Here is a 19,294-nt window from a genome sequence, read left to right as displayed (position 1 = left end):
TGACAGCTACTGCTGAGCTGGGCACTGAGTAGGGGACAAATCAAAACACTACCAAGCTTGGCATCCTTACTGAAATGTAGGCATTTTTCTTGTGTAAAAGCTCCTTAGGTTGATGCAAGACTGGTTCATTTCCAGAGTTCTAAAAAGGTGAATTCTGGAAGTTTTTATAAGGCTTTTAAAAAATTGTTCTTATGAAAAGACAAATTTCCAGAGGTCCTTAATTCCCCACTTTCTCTGAGGTTACTCCCAAATAATTTTTCAAGCAGGCAGTTTACATTATTGGGTTCAAGCTAAACTTCGTCCCGTGTTAGCAGGAATCTCAGGCTCAGGTGGGTGTGTGGGTCTGCACCTCACATACAGTTCAGGGTGACCTTGTGATTTGGGAGGTTTATACACAGGATGTAGTGCTTACCGTCTTTGGTTTTCTCTCTCTCTTTTTTTTTATTTTTCTTTTTCGTTTTTCCTTTCCAGATGCTGTGGTTCTTCTAATCCATGTCTTTTAGTTCAAGAGATGAGAGCGCAGGATTCATATCCGGGTTTAATCTCCACACTTGGCACCAACTGTAGCCTGATGTCAGCAGAAAGTTCATAAAAATGGGAAAGCCACCCAGAACGTTCCCTTGATCCAAGCCCTGGATGCCTCGTGGTGTCTGCCTGCATTTTCTTGCTCTCCAATGTCTGTCTTCCTGCAGTTGTTACTTTAGTTTTGTCTAGAGCTGTCTGAGGGGCAGTTTGGACCAATAGAAGGTACTTCATCATGAGAACATGAAACCCACAAATACATTTTATAATAATAAAGTTATCGTCTAAAAAAGCAATTTCGCAGTTAGTGAAAAGGCTAGCTTGTTCATTCTACTCTTAATATAAATGTCTAAAATAATTCTTTGGAAGTAGATATGGTAATGCTCCAACTGTCTTTTTTTAAAAAGGGAGGATAAAATTTGTGGGATAAAATGTCTCGTTTGCAGGGTGTTCATGGGCTGAAAATAAAACAGACGCTGCCATTAACTCTTGGGACTCTGCTGTGCCCCATGAACATCTGCGCATATCCAGTCAAGCAGCAGAGGATCAGAATTAGGATAACTTGTGGAGCGACAACAATTTGGAGGCTAGAACGAAAGACAATAGTTGTACACAATGATGTAGCATGGGACGACTACAGTGTACCTCAGGTTCTGATGTGCAGTCCAGCCCTCCGGGGCGCTGCCCTCCCTCCGTCCCCGGGCACCCAGAGGTGAGAACAGCAGCCTAGGAGATGGGTTCAACTCTGGTCTGAGGGACCTGGGGTCCGAGAAGCTTTGTGGTGCCCCATTTTCTCCTCTGTACGATAACCCGAGGCCCCTTCAGCTAGCAAGTTCTAATTCTGGAGGGAGATGGAATATAGCAACACAGCAAGTGTTTTGCCAAGATGGTGGTTCTCCATATGTCCGTTTCTAGAAAGTTTTTGTTTCATCCCTAAATTTGCTTAATGGCATTTTGGCAAGTCAATGTTTAAGATTTTTAAGAGCAAAAACTAGAGACCCAAAATGCTGAGATTAGAACTCTTCAGAGATGTTCTAATCTTAAGACAGAGCACCATCTGCTGGAGAACATTGGAAAGCTTCCCTGCACATAAACTTACTTAACATTGCCCAGGATGATTTGAAGGAAAAGCTGTCAGAATCATCCGAGCTCAGCACCACACCAGCGGCCAGAAGGGATTTAGGTGTAAATACAAGATCACTTAGGGGCACAGAACTCTCTGTGGGTAGCTGCGTTTTAACCCAGGGAAACAAGTCTTAGACCATGTTGCAATTCCATGTGGCAGTGTCGGTGCCAGCTGTCCCAGCAACGCCTATCACTGCTGCTTTCGTCACAACCTTGGCTATTGTGAAGGCGTGTACACCAGGTAGTTTGCACACATTGTGCCACTTAATCCTCTAACAATTAAACACATCCGTGAAATGCAGACCCTTTTCTCCCCAGACTATGATAAGCCTTCAAGGGTGCTTTCCAGTGGTGTTAGACCACTTGTCACTTGCCAGGAGGGTGACCTGGGGGCAAGTTATTTAATCGCCGTCTCAGTTTTCTTATTGATAAACTCATTGGCTGTACCTGCCTCACTGGCTACTGTGAGGCTACCATGGAAAACAGTCCATTGTCACCAAATAATCTGTGGCAGAAGTCATTAGCTGTCGCCCAAAGCCACTACCTCTGTTTGCAGAACTAGAATAGCAGGCAGGCATGGAGCTCTAATAGCCTGTCTCACAGCAGTCTGGTGTGGCCATGGGACTAAGTTTTGCCAGTAGGAAATATTGAGAAGTGATGTGTGCTTCCTGCTGGAGGCCAGGCTAGAGGCATTGTCCCCTTCCGATAGCTGGACGCAGATGACAGGCCCCAGAAAGGGTCACCCACAGGATGGAGACTGTATAGAGACAGGCAGCCCCACCCAGTTCTATCCCCACCCTAGAACGGCCACATGACCGGTCTTAACTGGTGAAATATCCTCGTGTTGTGACTGTAGCCAAGAGGAGCCAGAACAACACTGGGCTTCAGGGCCATTGCGAGGTGCTCCCTCGGCTCTTACTCAACAAGCGTTCACACACGTGACCTGTAGCATGTTTCGTGCAGTGAGTCTTTTTCTGTGTATTGCACACCCTTCATAATCATTTCACGGCTGCAGAGCACTCTGCAGTCATGAGCTAAAATGCAGGTCACCGTCTACTCCACAGTTGACACTCATCTCTAATTTTGTCTCTATTTTAAACGCCACAGTGAACTCTTTTGAGCACAAGTCTTATTCTGTATCTTGAATCATTTTTAAAAGCCTCGTCACCATTGGCATTGCCCGCCAGTCACACACACACTGTGGGACTGCCTTCACAGGGGCTGAGCCAGTGGCTCTACCGTCACTGGGGATGTGCTCGTTACATCAGGCCCAAAAAACAGAGGCCTCAAACTTGTGACGGTGTGGACTCACATCACCCTGATTTTTAAGAATTTCCCCTACTTTTAGGTTGCATTTCTCCACTTGCTATTGAGGGTGAACACTTCCCCCTGCTTGTTGATTGGCTGCACCTCTTTTGTTAAAGTTTTATGTCCTGCCACTGATGGGAGCCCACGCTTCCTGTAGTTTTACAAGATCTAGCACTAACAGATGTTACAAAGAACCGATCATCCAACATTTCAGCAAATAGTTTATTAAAAGTCAGAACCAATATTAAGGCACAAAGTACATCGATTTTTTTCCAAACAAAAATCTTTGAAATAGTTTTGTCCTACATTCAAAGCAACTTCTTCCTAATTATACAATAACAACTATTTTAAGTAGAAAAATATAGCTTCTTTAGCCCCTAAACTTTCTCCCCAAATACATGTTTTCCTAGATATAAAGAAGCTTCTTAGTGCAGCGGTGAGCTCTGGTATCATAATGCACATTTCCTTAAAAGTCTCATTTGTCACTTACATACACGTGATATGTTTAGAACTTTAACTATCAGTATAAGGCTTGGTGTTTTGTATTGCAAGCTGCTGATCACACAAAGACACAAGCATCAAAATCAGTGATTATAAATGTAGCACAAATGACTGATTTGACTTTAAATCAGTCATGTGTAGCCTAGTGCAATAGACTCAATCCCTTTTTAAAAAAGGATATTAAAATCAATCTGATATGCACACTTTTTATACTTTTGGTCTTGACATAGTGCAAACAATGTGCAGTATCACAGGTGGAGGCTGGTAATTTCATATTTCTACAGAATATGAAAGATTAAGAAATTATTTTCTTTATAGGAGAAGGATGGGAACATCTTATCATCTCCCAGGCTTAAAAGATTTACATATTCATCTATTTTTCTTATTTTTTAAAATAAAACTAACAAACATCCTTTAGAGCAAATATTGACACTAATCCAACTCAAATCATGAAAATTCCCGTCTAAGTACATTTCACACACCATGTAGATCAAACACGAAGTGCAGAATATCATGTAAGCGCTTTGCCTGGGAACACGTAAACTGGACTCTTGTCCCTGCTCCTCCTCCCGCCCCTCCCGTTCCTGGCCATGGCCGCTAAGGAGAAACCAACCTGGCCCTGACAACTGGCCTCCAGAACCGTTGGCCAGAAGCAGGATGGCAGTGGCCGGGGTGCTGCTGTGTGTGGACAACGCTCAGCGCCAGGGCTCGGAAGCCTCCACAGAGCCCTCGATTCAGGTCACCGCTGACAGTGACTTGGTGCGGGCCTCCTCTGGATGGCGCGGGGACTGGCACCGTCATTCTCTCTCTAGCTCAGACAGGGCTTTCGTGAACATGGCCGCGGTTACGGTGGATGGCCCGTCAGCCCGTCAGCTGGCAGCTCCTCCTGGCCGGACGCCAGGAGTCCACATTCCAAACTTCACTGGAGCCCCAGGTGTTGGGGTGAGCGAGCCCTGAAACCCGGGAAATGGCATTAGGTAGAAGTGTCTGAGTGAGACAGTGGGCACCTCCAGGGCTGAGATCGCATACACCCGGACTGGCAAGGACGCGTGGGCCAGGAAAGGTGCGGGGTGAGGCCACGCCGTGAAGTCACTTGCCCCCTGGCAGAACGTCCCGAAGTGGTGGCATCTTGAGTTTTCACTACAACACTGTTCAACAGTCACTGCTGAAAACAAATCTGAAAGTATCTTTCAAGAGATGTCACTACTAGAAATCAATCTTTTCTTCTAGCTTCTGAAAAGGGTCGATGAGAAATAAATTCTAAAGGGAGAATTTTGAAAGAGAGAATCTTGTTTTGTGGTTTTACAGTAAAAAAAATTAAAGGTCATGTTTAGGTGTTTGTACTGGTGACTCGTCAGTGCTTCTCCATCAAAATTCTCTGGTGTTAGTCTCAGCAAAGGTCAGGACTCCTTCAGAGACACACACGGTCCTCACCGTGACCCCTGCTCTAGATGCACACCAGTCCTGATCTTTGGTCATGAAAGCAGCAAATACCCACATTTCCACACTACATTCAACTGCTTTTCAAGTTTAGAATGTTCTGCATTAAAAAAAAATCAAACAAAAACTTTCAAATCATATTATAATAATATATAAAACATGGTTGAAGGTTAAGAAATTAATTATGTGATGAACAGTGATGTCCTGTACAGTTAAATAATAGGTTTTATTATGAAATTGAATGTGTCAAGATTACAGAAAAGATGAGGTTCTAGCTTTCTCCAGGGTCACCCGCATGCCAGGAGGAAAAGGTCTGGGGAACCCAGGTGGCCAGGCAGGTTCAACAGCAGCACATACAGCCTGAGTGAGGGGACAGTGAGAGCAAATCTCAGGAAGTGGCTCTCAAGACCTCTCTCTCCATGCACCTGTGTCCCCTGAGCTCAGACAGTGAGGCCCCAATGCCATGACCTGCTGTGCAGGGTGATGAGGACAAACGGCTCTGTGCAGACACGTGTGCTTCTCTCTCTCGGAGCAGCAAGCCACATAAACACCCTGTTCCCATCACTTCCATATAGAAGGCGAAGGAGATTATTACTGCATCTTGTGATGCTAAACCAAGATACAGGGACACCTCTGACTGTGCTTCAGGAGCCGTACCATCTGCCTCAGGAGTTGGTGGAAGAATTGGAGGAGTGTATGTAAAAAGTGTTTAAATCTAGAAATGTCGTATTTTCTAGAAGAAAAAAAAATGACCGAAACCCACACACCTGCCACCCATCAGCTTAGCACGTTGGGCATGGAGCTTGTCATAGCACTTCGCTCAGATTATCTCCAAGTCGGGCAACTTAGTGGGCATTAAACTGTCATCAAGAGTCAGCTTGACAGGGAGGCAGAACCTGCCCCCCCACCAGATTCTCATGCACAGTCTCCAGGTGGCAGGACATCAGCACGGGCTGCCTGAGGCCAGGGTGCTTCGCTGTGAGCTAGCTTCCTGTCACATTATCTTCTCTGAAGAGAACATTTTTTCAGCCATTTCCGATCTGGTCATGATTTCCTAAAAAAAGAAAAAATAATACTCACCAAAATGCCAATGCTTTCAGAACTCGACAAAATTCTTCAGTCTTGTTACAGTCGCGGTTTTGTGGGGACCCAAGTGTATGCCACACATACAGGTCTCACACACAGGAACAGAAGCCTGTGGCCCACTGTCCCTGGGCTGGCTGGCTGGCGCCTGCTGACGACTCGAGGGGATGTTAGCACACTGCCAGTGAGGACACCTGAGTTCAAGTCATATGGTGGGGTGGGCAGAGCTCGTGGAGATGGGCCTTGTTGTACCAAATCCGTACTTTGAAAGGACAAACTGCAGCTGGTCCAGGGGACACTGCAGGTACCCTGAAGGGTTGGTCCAGGTAGAGCTGTCAGCCTTGATGTGGCGGTTCTGTGTCCAGGCTCATGCTCCCTGTGGCCTCTCCAACTCCCCATCCCATGACAGCCAGTCGCCAGGGTGAGGGTGAAGGCCTTGCCCCTGCCTGTCGGTGAGCAGCGGCTGTGTCTCACCCTACAGACAGTATCCACACTGCCTCAGCACGGCCACCCTCGGCGCCCCACACAGCACATGGCCTCCACCGGCCGTCAGCCCACACATCACACTCCTGCTTGCCCCAGGCCCCTTCGGTGTTCAGATGGTCCGTAACTAATCTTCCCTCAAAATCTTCCTAAATCCACACCCACTATTTGATGTCCTGCTTAGTCAATGAAAGTCAGCAAGAAACTCTAACACCCAGCCAGTTACCTACAAATATGAAAATAATTTAGGCAAATGGCACCTTCTAAACTCTTCCCCATGTACCAGTGAGAAAATCAGGCTTGAAATCTTGTACAGCGATCCCCGCTTCTGCCGCCTGACGTGCACTTATCTTGCTCTCGTTTTAAATGAGGAGCCAGGTCCTTTCAACTTTACCCATGGATCAACGTAGTATCTTTCGGCTTGTATGATTGGTGACCGTTTTAAAAGTAATGTTCACTTTTTCTAAAATGCATCTCTGCTTTGTGAGAAAAAGAGCCCAGTGAAGGGTGTGGGGACACTGTACCTCGTCTGAGTCCAACAGCACGGGCACAGCCCTGAAAAGAAAGGAGAGGGACAGTGAGGTTAGTGAGGCAGCCCCTGCAGAGCACATCTGCGCAGCCACCACCTGTCACCCCTCCACCTGACACGCAGTGCAGACATGGCACCATGACACAGAGGACTTCATGGCAGCATTGTTCCTGGTAGCCCCAACAGGCAAACGGGGTCCTCTCACACAGTAGGGTACCAAAAAAGGGGCATGGACAACCGAGGAGTCAAACCTTAAAAACCGATGCAAGCCATCTACAGGGACAGACATCAGGGTGCAGCGCTTTGAGAAAGTGGGGTCGAGACTTGGGAGGAGGTGGCGACTCTTGGGTGCCAGTGATGTTCTGTCTTTTGAGTTGTGTGCTTGTTATGGGAGCATGCTCACATCTCAAATTCATTGAGCTACACTTATTTAGAGCTTGTGTACTTTCCAGAATGTGCTATACTCCAAAAAACTCCAGTAAAAAATGAGCTGAGATATAAAAATAATCATAAGTTAAAAATGGAAACAACAGAAGCCACGCCAGACCAGCAACGTGAGCGGCTTTTGTGTGGGGTTATCAATGCAAAACCATTCGAAGGCGTGATTCCAAACACAATGGGCTCCAGCCACATGTTCCCCAAGCCGCTGGGCGAGGGTCTGGGTGATGATGTGCCCTCTGATTTGCAAACCCACGTCACATGCTTCTGTGAGATCTTAGGGACACTCAATGAGCTTGACTGTAGTGTCATTTCACTATGCACAGGTATAGCAGATTATGTTGAATGCCTTAAATGCACACAATTTTTATTAAACACATATTTGAAAAAGAGATGAGCAAACATGTTAAGAAAGGTGGCGTGTATGAAAATCAAGTATTTGCTCAATCCCGTGTTTTCTTCACCACCGACTAGGTGTAAACCAGCAGAGGGCAATGGAGAGGGAGAAAGTTACTGGACGCGACCTGTGCTCAGAAAGGATAATACAACAAAAAGGGAAGACAAATGCAGCCTTGATGTGTGAGGACTCCGAGAGGGCCTGCCTGAGGGGCACGTCTGTGCTAGGTTACGCCATGAAAACCCCGTCCACGCACAGGCCAGGGATGCATCCCACAGCACGGCCCCTGGTGATGGCCGAGAGACTGACTGACGTGCCGGAGGCGGCTGGGACAACACTTGTAAGGAGGAGGGGAGAGGGCGGCTTCGGGGAGAATGTAGACCAGGCCCCTCGGGCCCAAGGACAGTGGCTGGGCGTTCAGCCACTGGTTCAGGATGAACATTAGCAATGTCGACGGCGGGTCCTTGTGTTATTAGGTAAGTGACTGAAACTCACCAAGGTCACCCAGCGCAGTGAGGAGAAAGGTGGGCTACATTAAGTTGACTGTTGTGGCTTGTCAGAGAAGAGGAAGTGCCGTGACGAGTGCAGTGTGTGCTGTCGTGATGCGCTGGGGCAGATGGTCACTCAGCACCTGTTTACACTGTCCTGTGACTTGCAAAATATTTGCTCTGTTTTTACAGATGTGTAAAGAAGGGTTTATCTGTGTATGAAGGCTAACTGCTAAACTTGCTATGGAAACTGTACTCTTAATTTTGGGGAGCAAAATTTGCTAAATTTCTTGTGTTAATTTTCAAAAGCGAACACACAGATTCCCAAGAAAGTAAAATGTTGGAAACTTGGATTATACAACTCTACCCATTTCACATAAATGGTTCATGAGAATGTAAAATGGGACATTTCAGCCTTTATATTCCAAAGAATCTTTGTAATCTGGCAGATATTTCTACTTACAGGAAGGAGAAGAGTGGTAGCTCTCTCACAGAGAACTTACCAGGAGCCTCACCGCTTTCCACCAAGACGTAGGGGGTTCGTGAGATGGTTTCCTCCTAGAGGGCTCAGCGTTGAGCTGCCGAATCTGAGAGACAACGGCTGCCACCTAATCTGAGCCTCTCCACACACTGTTGCTCAAAAACTGTGAAATCCTTAAGGGCCATGAATGAAGCCACACCAGCTTGTGGCCATTGGTGTTGCCAGAACACTACAAACCTGAGGCTGCATGGAGGTGGATAAATAAATGCCAGTGGCAACGGGTCCCCTGTCATCACTGTGAGGCCATGAGCACAGAATGGGGAGAGAAGTTAGGGGCACTGTGTACAGAACAGACGGAGGGAGGACTTGGCCAAATTTGTTACTACAGTTTAGTTAAGTAACACCAGTCCCTCAACAAGAAAGTTTAAATTTCAGTAATTCAAAAGCACAGTGAGATGGCACTTCAAAAGGACAGTAATAACAAGGGCTGGCGAGGAAGTGGAGAAACTGGAAGGTTCGTGTGTTGCTGACAGGAATAAAAATGGTTCAGCTGCTTGGAAAACAGCTTGACACTTCCTCAAAATGTTAAACACACAGTTACCACACGATCTAGCAATTCCATTTCTAGGTGTATACCCATGAGAAATGAAGATATAATCCACACACATACCTGGAATCACCAAATTCACAGTGATGAAAACCAAAGTCAATGGAGAAAATCCTGAAGGCAGCCAAACAAACAAACAAACAAACAAAAACCCCACAACAAAAGACACAAATAAAACCCACGTAACATGGGGAGGAACAAAGAAGAACTAAAGCAGACTTCTCCCTGAACTGCGAAAGCTGGAAGACATTCAAGTGACAATCTTTGAAGGGTTGGAGGGCGGGGGGAGTCAACCAAGAATTCCATACCCAGCAAAAATACCTTTTAAAAAACCTGGAACAAAGACTTCTTCAGACAAACAAAACCTGAGAGATCACTGCCATAAAAGGAGTTCTTCAGGAAAACAGAAAGTGTGAGAGCAGGGGAAGGAGCAGGGTGCGAGGACGTTACCCCACTGGGCCATGCTGACCGCTGCCCACTGTGGAAACAGCTGCTTGGAGTTCCAGAGTCAGACAGAACACAGACAAAGATGACCCTGAATCTCCCAGAGTTCCCAGAGGGCTCCCTGCACCCTTTCTTCCTATGCTCACATTTTCCCTGCGATACATGGTGTTGTGGTTACATGTGTTAAAGGAAGTGTTTTACATGTGTTTGGACTTTTCCATAACAGAGAGTTAAAACAAAAGAAATGATTCTGATCCTATAAATTTAGATCAGAAAAGGCTGGACTTGGCGATAAGGCACTGGCATTAAAACACCTGTCGTGTGGTGAAAAGTGGGGAAAGAGGCAGACCAAGGCAGGGCTGCGTTTTCTTTGCAATTTGATGTGACGTAAATCAGCCATTCACTACTGGGAGAGGGGCCTATCAAAATACACAGAGGTGAGCGGTCTGAAAAGCAAAGGACGAAGCATGAACATAGCCTTTTACACTTGAGCCTAAATTAAGATTCAAACTCTAACAGTATATTTACACGTCTGTAAATGAAGACGGAAGATTTTCTTCCACCCACTTCAAATCTTCATCCTGTAGAAATAAATATTTACATATTAGATTTGCTTAGTATCACCTGAAAGCAGAATTTTTAAATAGAATGTATATAAAATTTAAGCACTTAAATTCAAATCCTTGCCATTCTTTTCATTTCTACATGTCCTAAGAAGTTGGCATTAATGCCACACAAATTAGGCTAGTATCTTCTTAAAGATGCAAACAGACAAACATTTGGATTTAGAATTTTTGTACTTCTTGGTTTTAGTTAGATGCACAGGTGTTATATTTTTGTCCTGAAAAACCACAATAAAAATACGAAATTCATTTATACAATAGAAAATAGCAAGAAAAATTGATTTGTGTTGATATTTTGCTCCCAGAATTCATTATACCTACTAATTTGTTCAAGTTTTTGTATCATGCATTTATAATTTTTCAAAAGAAAAAGATGATGGTACAAATATTCTAATTTTACAAAAAAAATCTATTATTTCTTTTACTTGTATTTATGCTCACCTCTCTGTAGGAGACAAGAAAAGGAAAGTAAGTTGGGGTACCTAATTTTTTTTTAACAGAAACTTGCTTATAGTTATCTCACCGGGAGAAACAAAAATAAAAGGTATATGAAATATTTTGATTTATAGTATAAAATAAATGAGGATGTTTCTTTGCATTTTACCTGGCTACATGGAATACTCTGATTGTAGTATTAATTATATGAGATACTCTGGTTCTAGCATTTCTCATCTCTTGCTTCTAGAGAGAGACAAAGCAACTGAGCGGTATTAACAGGGACCCATGTTATCTGAGTGAGTCTCAAATAGAAATAAGTCAGTGAGAGATATGGCCCCCAAATTCTGATCAAGAACTGACTACACTTAATTTAGAGAAACACATCCCCTGATGTGTTTGCAAATGTTGAGCTTTAAAAATAAAATGAGATCCATCCCTAAAATAAGGGGAAAATATCTTGACAAATTGAAAGTGTAGAAGCTCTAACACCAGATTATTAAAATTGTTCTAATTTTTTTAAAGTTTAGTTAAATTATCATCAAACTACTAAAAGAACACATTTTAAAAAATTATTAAAGATAACAGAATCGTGCAGTGGAAGCATGCTGGGGACATAAAAAATTATTAATTGCCAAAAATAAAAATTAGAGAATTTACCAAATCCAGCAACTAAAACTGTTCTTATATATCATCTGTTGGCCTGTTAGAACTTACATGCATACAGGAATTTTTACACCGTATTAATGACAACGTAACAATAACTGTAAGAAAGTCATATAAAACTGTATCATAGGCATTCCCATTTTGCTTGGTTATTTTCATAATTATCACTTTTATGCACAAATAATATGCATTTTAAAACTCATCTCTACCCTATATTTTTACCATTTTATTTAAGCTTCCACAATGTTTTAAAAATGCACAGGTAATAAAGTCCTTCCCCAACAAATGTTATTAAACGTTATCAAGATCACTCTAAAATGATGAGAAACTAATGTGAGCTCTCGCTCTCACAAAGCTCCTCTATCTCCAGGGTGCCTGTGAGTTCCCTGTGGGCGCTGCCGCAGAGTGGAATGGGACTCAGTGGGGCCGGGCCGGGTGGGGCGTCTGCAGCTCCCCCGGGTCCCTGGGTGCCACTCATGCTGCTGGCCCAAGGGCAATGTACGAGCAGCAGGGCCTACGGCAGCCACAGTTACAGACTCAGCCAGTATCGGGGCTTGCTAACGTTTTTCATACGGAACACCTTAGCAGAAGGTGTCTTGATCGTTTGTGAACGCGACACTTGTATAAACTTCTAAAGTATAAAGACAGACTATTAAATATCTATGTAACTCACAAAATTGTCAGCAGTAGCAGGTTTAGTTGTCCCATTGGAAACAGGTTTTGAGGTTCTTAATTTCATTCCTTCAGCTATAATAAAAAGCATTATAGAGATAAATATGTGATATTATAAAACAACATTCTCCCTCACAGCCTCACACCCGATGACCCAAAAAAGAATGACCGCACGTATGTCTAAAGGGAGGTGACAGTATTTGTAGTTGTTTCCTCCCCGCCTTTCTTTTAGTTTCTGAATCTCTCTCGAGCTCCCCGCTGGCCACAGCTATCTGTTCCCGTGGATTCTGTGACATGTCTGTGATAATACCCTTGAGTCTTTCCTGCTAGGTAGAACCCGGGCAGCTCCAGGTCTCTCTGAGCGGGTCATCCATGACCACGGGCACCGCGTCCTGCTGGGGATGCAGGGCTCCCTGGTCTTCTGCCTGGAGGCACGGTGCTCCTGCAGACACACGGCCCACCGAGATCCTGCATAGGTGTGCTCATGGATTTTATTGGGGAGGGTTTACTGAGGCTGGCGGTGTCCTCGAGTGAATCCCAGTTGTCCTAGAATACAGTCTCTCCATTTTGGGATGGCCCCCGGGGCTTCATGGAAAGCTACAGTGCTCACTTGAGCATGTCCACCTGGTTGGGACCTGGATTTAAGCTCTGCACGGACAGCTGCCGACACACTCGCCCTGCTTCTCAGGCCAATGGCATGGTCCCCTGCCCCCAGGGTCTCACTCTACACTCGCCCAGCACAGGCATCAGGTAAGACTCAGACCACAGCTTTCTGGACCATTCCCCCTGTGGCTCTCTCTCCCAGGTTCCTTCCAGGCATTCTCACAGCCCATGCCTCAGCAGGACTGCACTTGTACCCTGAGCTCCAGCTGTCATTCCCTTGGGCGGGCAGGTGGGCATTTTGGCCAAGGGCTCTGTAAGCATGGGGCTCACTGAGGGTGTGGGTCACTTTTTTCAACAGCCAGATCTCCAGTCTGCCTGCTTTTTGTTGTTCTCCATGCCCTCATTTAGGAAAAATATTCTGTCCAGAGTTTATACTTCCTGTGAGCAGGAAGTGAGCCCAGTATCATTCATTCCTTCGTTCCTAGAGCCAGAACCTGGATACACTGAACTTAATGCCTTTGCTGTCAATAAGTCTTTCCAGTTTCTTTTCTTAATAGGAAAGTCAGAGAACCATGAAAGAATCAGCTGTGAGAATAAGATGAGAGGAGGTAAAAGAAAGTGGGGACGCAGAAGGCGTACTGAGTATGTTGCAGTTTTTGCTGACTGGGAAGATCATAAAAAGTTCATAGTATTTTAGACAATTAGAGAAACAAAAAAAAGTGTAGAAAAGAGTGTTACTAATAAGAGAAGCCAGTGTGAGAGGAAGGCAGGATGGAACAAAGATAAAGTTGCTCTCAACATCTGAGTTACCTTCTGATGTCACCTTAAGAAATGCTCAATTAGAGTATTAAGGTAAAATTAACAAAGTGATAAAATGCTGTGTAGAAATGAACAACAAAGTGAAATCAGCACTAATCAGAAATGCTCTAGGCACGACCAGGAAATGACAGATGTGACTAATTTTAAAGAGCTAGAAGGAGTGACTCAAAGACATGGAGCACCATCAGGAAGAAGGACGTTATTCTGGAGCCAAGAGCCACACACGCCAAATCATTCTTGTAAAAAGCACTGCACCCACCTCAACACTCAGACTTTAAGAGCAAACAAGTAACAAAAACTCAAACTACATCAGTGATCTTTAAAATTTCATTACCAACTTGTCTTCTATCTACCATAATAGAGGTCTCTGCAGACGTAGTTTAAAGAATATTTTATAGGAAAAAAAATGTATCTGACCTTGCATCACAGGTACAGGTACAATATTTCTTTGTTATAATAAATACAATGGTCATTCAACAAGAAAATGTATCACTCACTCAAATTTTCAGATGTCACCATAAATTCTTCATCTTCGTCATCAGAATCATCTATTAAGGGCATGAAGGCATACCTGTATTGAGAACAAAGAATTGTTCTACTAGTGTGTCTAAGCCTGTTCAACTTCAGTTACAGGTAAAAGAGTCATTACATTAAAAATATCTACTTTTAAAAAGTTTCTCATAAATTAGAACAATAAAAATGTAATTATTTTACTCTCAAATTAGAAAGGCGATCGTGAAGAAATCGTGCACGTGGAGCCCCTGCCCCGCTGGTAAGGGTGGGAGCAGGGGAGCCCGGTCTGGGGAGCAGCCCTGCAGTCTGTCATGCCCAGCGGTGGGACTTCCTGCCACACCCTCTCCATGTCAGATCCACCAGCCCGCCCACGACCTTTGACTCATCCCCCGACTGGGAAGACTGCGACCTGGCTGCAGAAAAGACAGCACATGCATGATGGAGCCATGCTACTCGGCCCAACAGAGTTCAGAGATCACCCCTAACAGCGAAAACCCAGAACAGTGTCTACGGTTGGGGGCCACTGACACGGATGTGTTGCGCCCACAGTGGGCAGTGCTGACCAATGGGGATTGCATTGTAACAAGGAGGCACAGAGCAGTGCCTGTGTGTGTGTCATAGCTATTGCATATTTTTAAAAAGGGAGACACACAATGGCATACATTCTTTCGTTTTCTCCCTATAGCTGTTTCCTGGGGCAGAGGAAGGGCAAAGAGGGCGGGGCGCCTGTCATGGGTGAGTCACTGTCACTGTGTGGGGAATAAGACACAGCCTTCCCAACTGAGCCCTCCAGCTCCTCCCTGTTCTGCCCTCCTCCCCCTTCCACAGCTGCGCCTCCTAGGCGGAGCCAGCACTGACTCCCTGCAAGCAGCCATGTCCTCCATGACCTACAAGCGTCCTCATGTCCCCACTCTCCCCGAAATGCACAACCATCCAGCTTGGCTCTCACTGCCCGGCTCCGTCCCTCTGTGCCTTTCAGAGTCTGGAGTCTTTCTCAACCTGCGTTCACTCTGCACCCACTTTATGCATCTCGTGCTTCGCTGTCTTGCACCTGTTATGTTTCTCCACTAAATTAGCCTCCTGAGAAGCACGCCCACTTCCCCACAGTCTCTATAAATGCATTAACACTGCAGCAGGTGATCAACTAACGCTTGCCAAGTGTGACCTTTCCTATGTTCAGTACCTCTGATTATTTGCTGACGGTCTCCACAAAAACATTATTACAAGAAGAATGAGTGAAAAAAGGAAGCTCCAAAATGCGTCATCAACCCAGCGCTCCATCCAGTCCTACAGTAAGGACAAGCCGAACATGGAAAGTTAATTTTCTGATAAACATACAGATATCCAGTTCAAACAGTGTACAAGGACGAGTAGTAACAAAATCTTTCCAAGTAGTAAGTCTTCCAAATAAATAAGTCCACATTTTTTTCAAGAAACATAAAAATGAAGAAATGCTATCTCTGTGAAATCAACATCAATGCCTACTTCAGCCTTATAGCCAGGCAGGTGAATAAAATCCCAACATAAATGATAAAGCATGGTATCATAAAAAGAACTAGAGGACGAAGGAGCTTTGGAGGTTACTAGACGTGTTTGCTAGACGAGAACAGTCCTGAGGCAAGTAACAGTAGAATGAGAATCAAGGTGACATGGGTACAGCAGTCCCCTCATCCGTGGTCTGTTACCCGTGACCAACTGCGGTCTGAAAACATTAAATGTAAATCCCAGAGATAAACAACTCATAAGTAAATTTGAATGAGTCCAAGCTCACAAAACTTTACTACAATATGTTACTACAGTTGTTCTACTGCATTAGTTATCATCGTTAGTCTCTTACTGCGCCTGATTTATAAATTAAACTTTACTCTAGGTATGTATGTGTAGGAGGAAATTCAGGGTGTCCATGTTCTCGGACGCCCACTAGAGGTCTTGGGACGTGTCTCCCATGGATGAGGGGGGACTGCCGTATTTCTGACATTGATGACACTAGAATCTCTGATGCAAAAATCTCAATGCAGTGTTTCTCCCCTAATAGGTTATTCTGATTTTAGTGAGAGAGGAGGTATTATCAAATATTGTTTGAAATGTTTCTAAAGGGCTGTTTAACATTATAAGCATTCCCTTCCATAAAATTTCAGGGTTAACAGAAAGACTTAGAAAACAAAAATAAAAATCTAAGAGATATTTAGAACTCACAGTAAAAATACTGAAGTGAAGGGAAGAGAGAAAAGAGATTCTAGAAAGTCTGCCTTCTCTCACCGAGTCACCCCGCAGGCAGCACAGGCCAGGGACTGTCACAGGCTGTGTGTAGCTGTTTGTGTAGAACAGGGGATAAGCCCCTAACTACAAGTCCCTAAGGAGGGTCGTTTACGGTTTCAGTGCAAGAGGCACACCTGCTTCTAAGCCGAGAGCCCACAGGGAGAATGTCTGGGTGCTGGGAATGGGTCCACCACCCCGGGAACACACCAGGCTTAAGGGTCACCGTCCTGTTAGGGATGGAACAGACTAAGCTCACGGAGTGTGGGAGGAAAGAGACTCCCTGTTACCTTAACTCATATAGGCAGACAATTATTTTTCCAAATATATAAAAGGAAGGTGAAGAAAGGGCATAACTGAAAAGCGGATTCAGGAGGACTTCAGATTCAAAGGCTTTACAATTCTGTACAAAATAATTCAAGGTAAACAGAAAATCTCCACTAAAATTACCTGGATTCACAAACTAAATTCTTCAACATTACACAAAATAGTATAATTAAAAACGAAAACGGTTTAAATAGAAAGATCACACTTACCGACTGACATGTGGCAAATCTAAATGTCTTAGTTGTCCACACCATAAACACTGTGGAAGCTGAAACACACCAAAAAAGTCACCTTTGAAGGAGATGTGATCCTGAAATTACTAACTATATTAAGAAAAGGTGCAGACTCACCAAGCACGGCGAAGATCAGAGTGTTTGTAAAGTGCCTATATAAAGAGAATTTCACCGTGTTCTTCCTGAGCCTCAGAGTCTTCATTGTTTGTGCTAAACTTATAAAAATGTGAAAAAATTAAGGAAAAACATCTTAAACAGTAATAAACAGTTACAATAAAAAACGTAATAAGAGTCTTCTACTACATTTCCACAATTAGGACTGCTAAATAGCCATCCTTTAATTTAAAGCTGATAAAAACATGGAAGTATAATGTTAGCCTATGCTGCATAATCATGAAACTGACTTTATCACAGATGCTGCTTCACCATCCACTGTGGTTGGAAACCAAACGAACGTGGAGGACGCACAGGCAGCCCCCTGCCCTGCTCGTCACTGCCAGTGTCCCACCATAGGGCAGAGCAGCAGACCCGCCAGTCCCAGGCCAGGCGCCCGCAGGCCCCACAGGACATCCTGCAGGGCCTGTGCTTTTCTGTTTCTTACCTATTTTGATCTTGCGAGTCTATTCTCATTTTATGCTCTCGAGGACCATAAATAAGGAGTTATGTCATCTATCAATTCCATTCTATCAATTAAAACCTGAAATACGTCAAATAGAACAAATCTGGATTTAGGTAAGGAGGGACTTCATTCTGAAGGTAATGGCGAAGGGGGAATGTCACGACTATGGGATCTCAGCGTCCGTGGTCACACAGGACAGGGCTGGGCTCCGACCGGCAGGAGCGCACAGGACCACGTGGCTCAGGAGTGAGGCGTGGGTGGCGTATCAGGTGACGAGCTGGGAATGACATTCCGAATCTGCAGAGCTCTGTCTGCAGGTGGAGGCCCCTGTACAGTGCCCAGCTTAGTCCAGCTTGGTCTGTGGCCCACATGGCAGTTACAGAGCTGAGCCCGAGAGGACAGGGGCCACATTCCCATGCACACCTATTTTAAGTCCCAGACACTCATGAACCAAAAACTTCATTTTAATACCTGAAACTACCCAAACTGCTTTTCAATCTTTCTAAATGATCAATAACTTGTCGTTAGAAGATCAGTGTCTAACACACACAATGAAACCCTTAAGGCTACTGTCAGAATTTACAGTAGCCTTACATCCTTCACACATCACCAAGACAAATACTTTCTAGAAATTCTTGACTAAAACCAATTTTCTACATTAAAAATCTGATCTTGTTTAATAATCCAAAAGCAATTTTTAAAAGCCAATGAAAAAAAAATTACAAGCAAATTCAAAACTGCTAAGCCTGTACCCACAGACATGGTAAGGGCAGGGATGCTTACATACCTCTTGGGTCAAAGTCAGAAGGAAGTGCGAGGAAAGTACATGGTCCTCCACCCCCACCTCCCGTGAGAAACCATAGGGTCCTGCGGCTGCAAGAAAGGATATCCACCAGCACAAGCCAGAGTCAAGAAGAGACAGGGGAAGGCTGGCCAGAAGCACAAGATCAGAGTCATTTGCCTGCAGCAAACAGGAAGAAAAAGCGAAAAAAGAGGGGAGAGGGCTTCATGAGAAAGGCTATGCTTTGAATTTTTCAGACTATTTCTGCTATTACTTTAGAACTAGATTTATACAGGATTTCACCAAAAACAAAGGCGGTGAGGTCCTGAGACAAGCACTGGATTCTCCCTGCAGTCCTGCCACCCACTCCCAGGTGTGCCCACACAGCCTGCCCCTCCCCTAGGGCGGTGGGTGCTCTGCAGGGAAGCACTAACAGAACAGGACCTGCAGCCCTCAGCGGGAACACAGTTCCTGTGCACAACTGACCAAATGTCTTCAAATGTGTTTTAATGCAGAAAATATGAAAATTACTAGAGTAAAATGTTTACATCACTCCCTGAGATCACATTTAGTTAACTATAATTTTATTTAGTAAACTTGAATTCTAAACTAGTAGCTCTGAACAGAAGCAGAAGGTGCTTTTTAAGCAAATCAGGCAGAAACAGCTCTAAACCTACCATTATTTCCTAACTGGACTTGCCTCAGACTCAGGGGCTCCATGGGTATAGTCTGGGAGGTTCTTAAACACACTAGTGCAGGCAAAACGTCTGCGTTGGAGGGGAACTGGGGGGCTATAACCTGTGAAGACAGGCTTCAGGCCTGTCTCATTTCCAGCACCCAAGCGAGGTTGGAACTACTGCTTTAGAGAATGAGAATAACAACTTAAAGGTTTGTTTTAACT

General features: G+C 44.6%; 1 protein-coding gene across 1 annotated transcript in view; it reads right to left on the bottom strand.

The window, feature by feature from the left end:
• Window positions 1-3,158: 3,158 nt before the first annotated feature.
• TMEM87B (transmembrane protein 87B) overlaps window positions 3,159-19,294 on the bottom strand; it is a 40,339-nt gene continuing 24,203 nt past the window's right edge. Inside the window, 9 exon segments of the mRNA XM_039872605.1 lie at window positions 3,159-5,950; window positions 6,987-7,017; window positions 10,375-10,427; window positions 12,244-12,317; window positions 14,162-14,235; window positions 15,361-15,464; window positions 16,970-17,028; window positions 17,111-17,219; window positions 18,502-18,573. Coding sequence (XP_039728539.1) covers window positions 5,891-5,950; window positions 6,987-7,017; window positions 10,375-10,427; window positions 12,244-12,317; window positions 14,162-14,235; window positions 15,361-15,464; window positions 16,970-17,028; window positions 17,111-17,219; window positions 18,502-18,573 — 636 coding nt within the window. The 3' untranslated portion in view covers window positions 3,159-5,890.

Source organism: Pteropus medius, unplaced genomic scaffold (assembly GCF_902729225.1).
Source record: "Pteropus medius unplaced genomic scaffold, Ma_sr-lr_union100, whole genome shotgun sequence".
Lineage (NCBI taxonomy): Eukaryota > Metazoa > Chordata > Mammalia > Chiroptera > Pteropodidae > Pteropus > Pteropus medius.
This window is presented reverse-complemented; position numbering and strand designations above follow the sequence as displayed.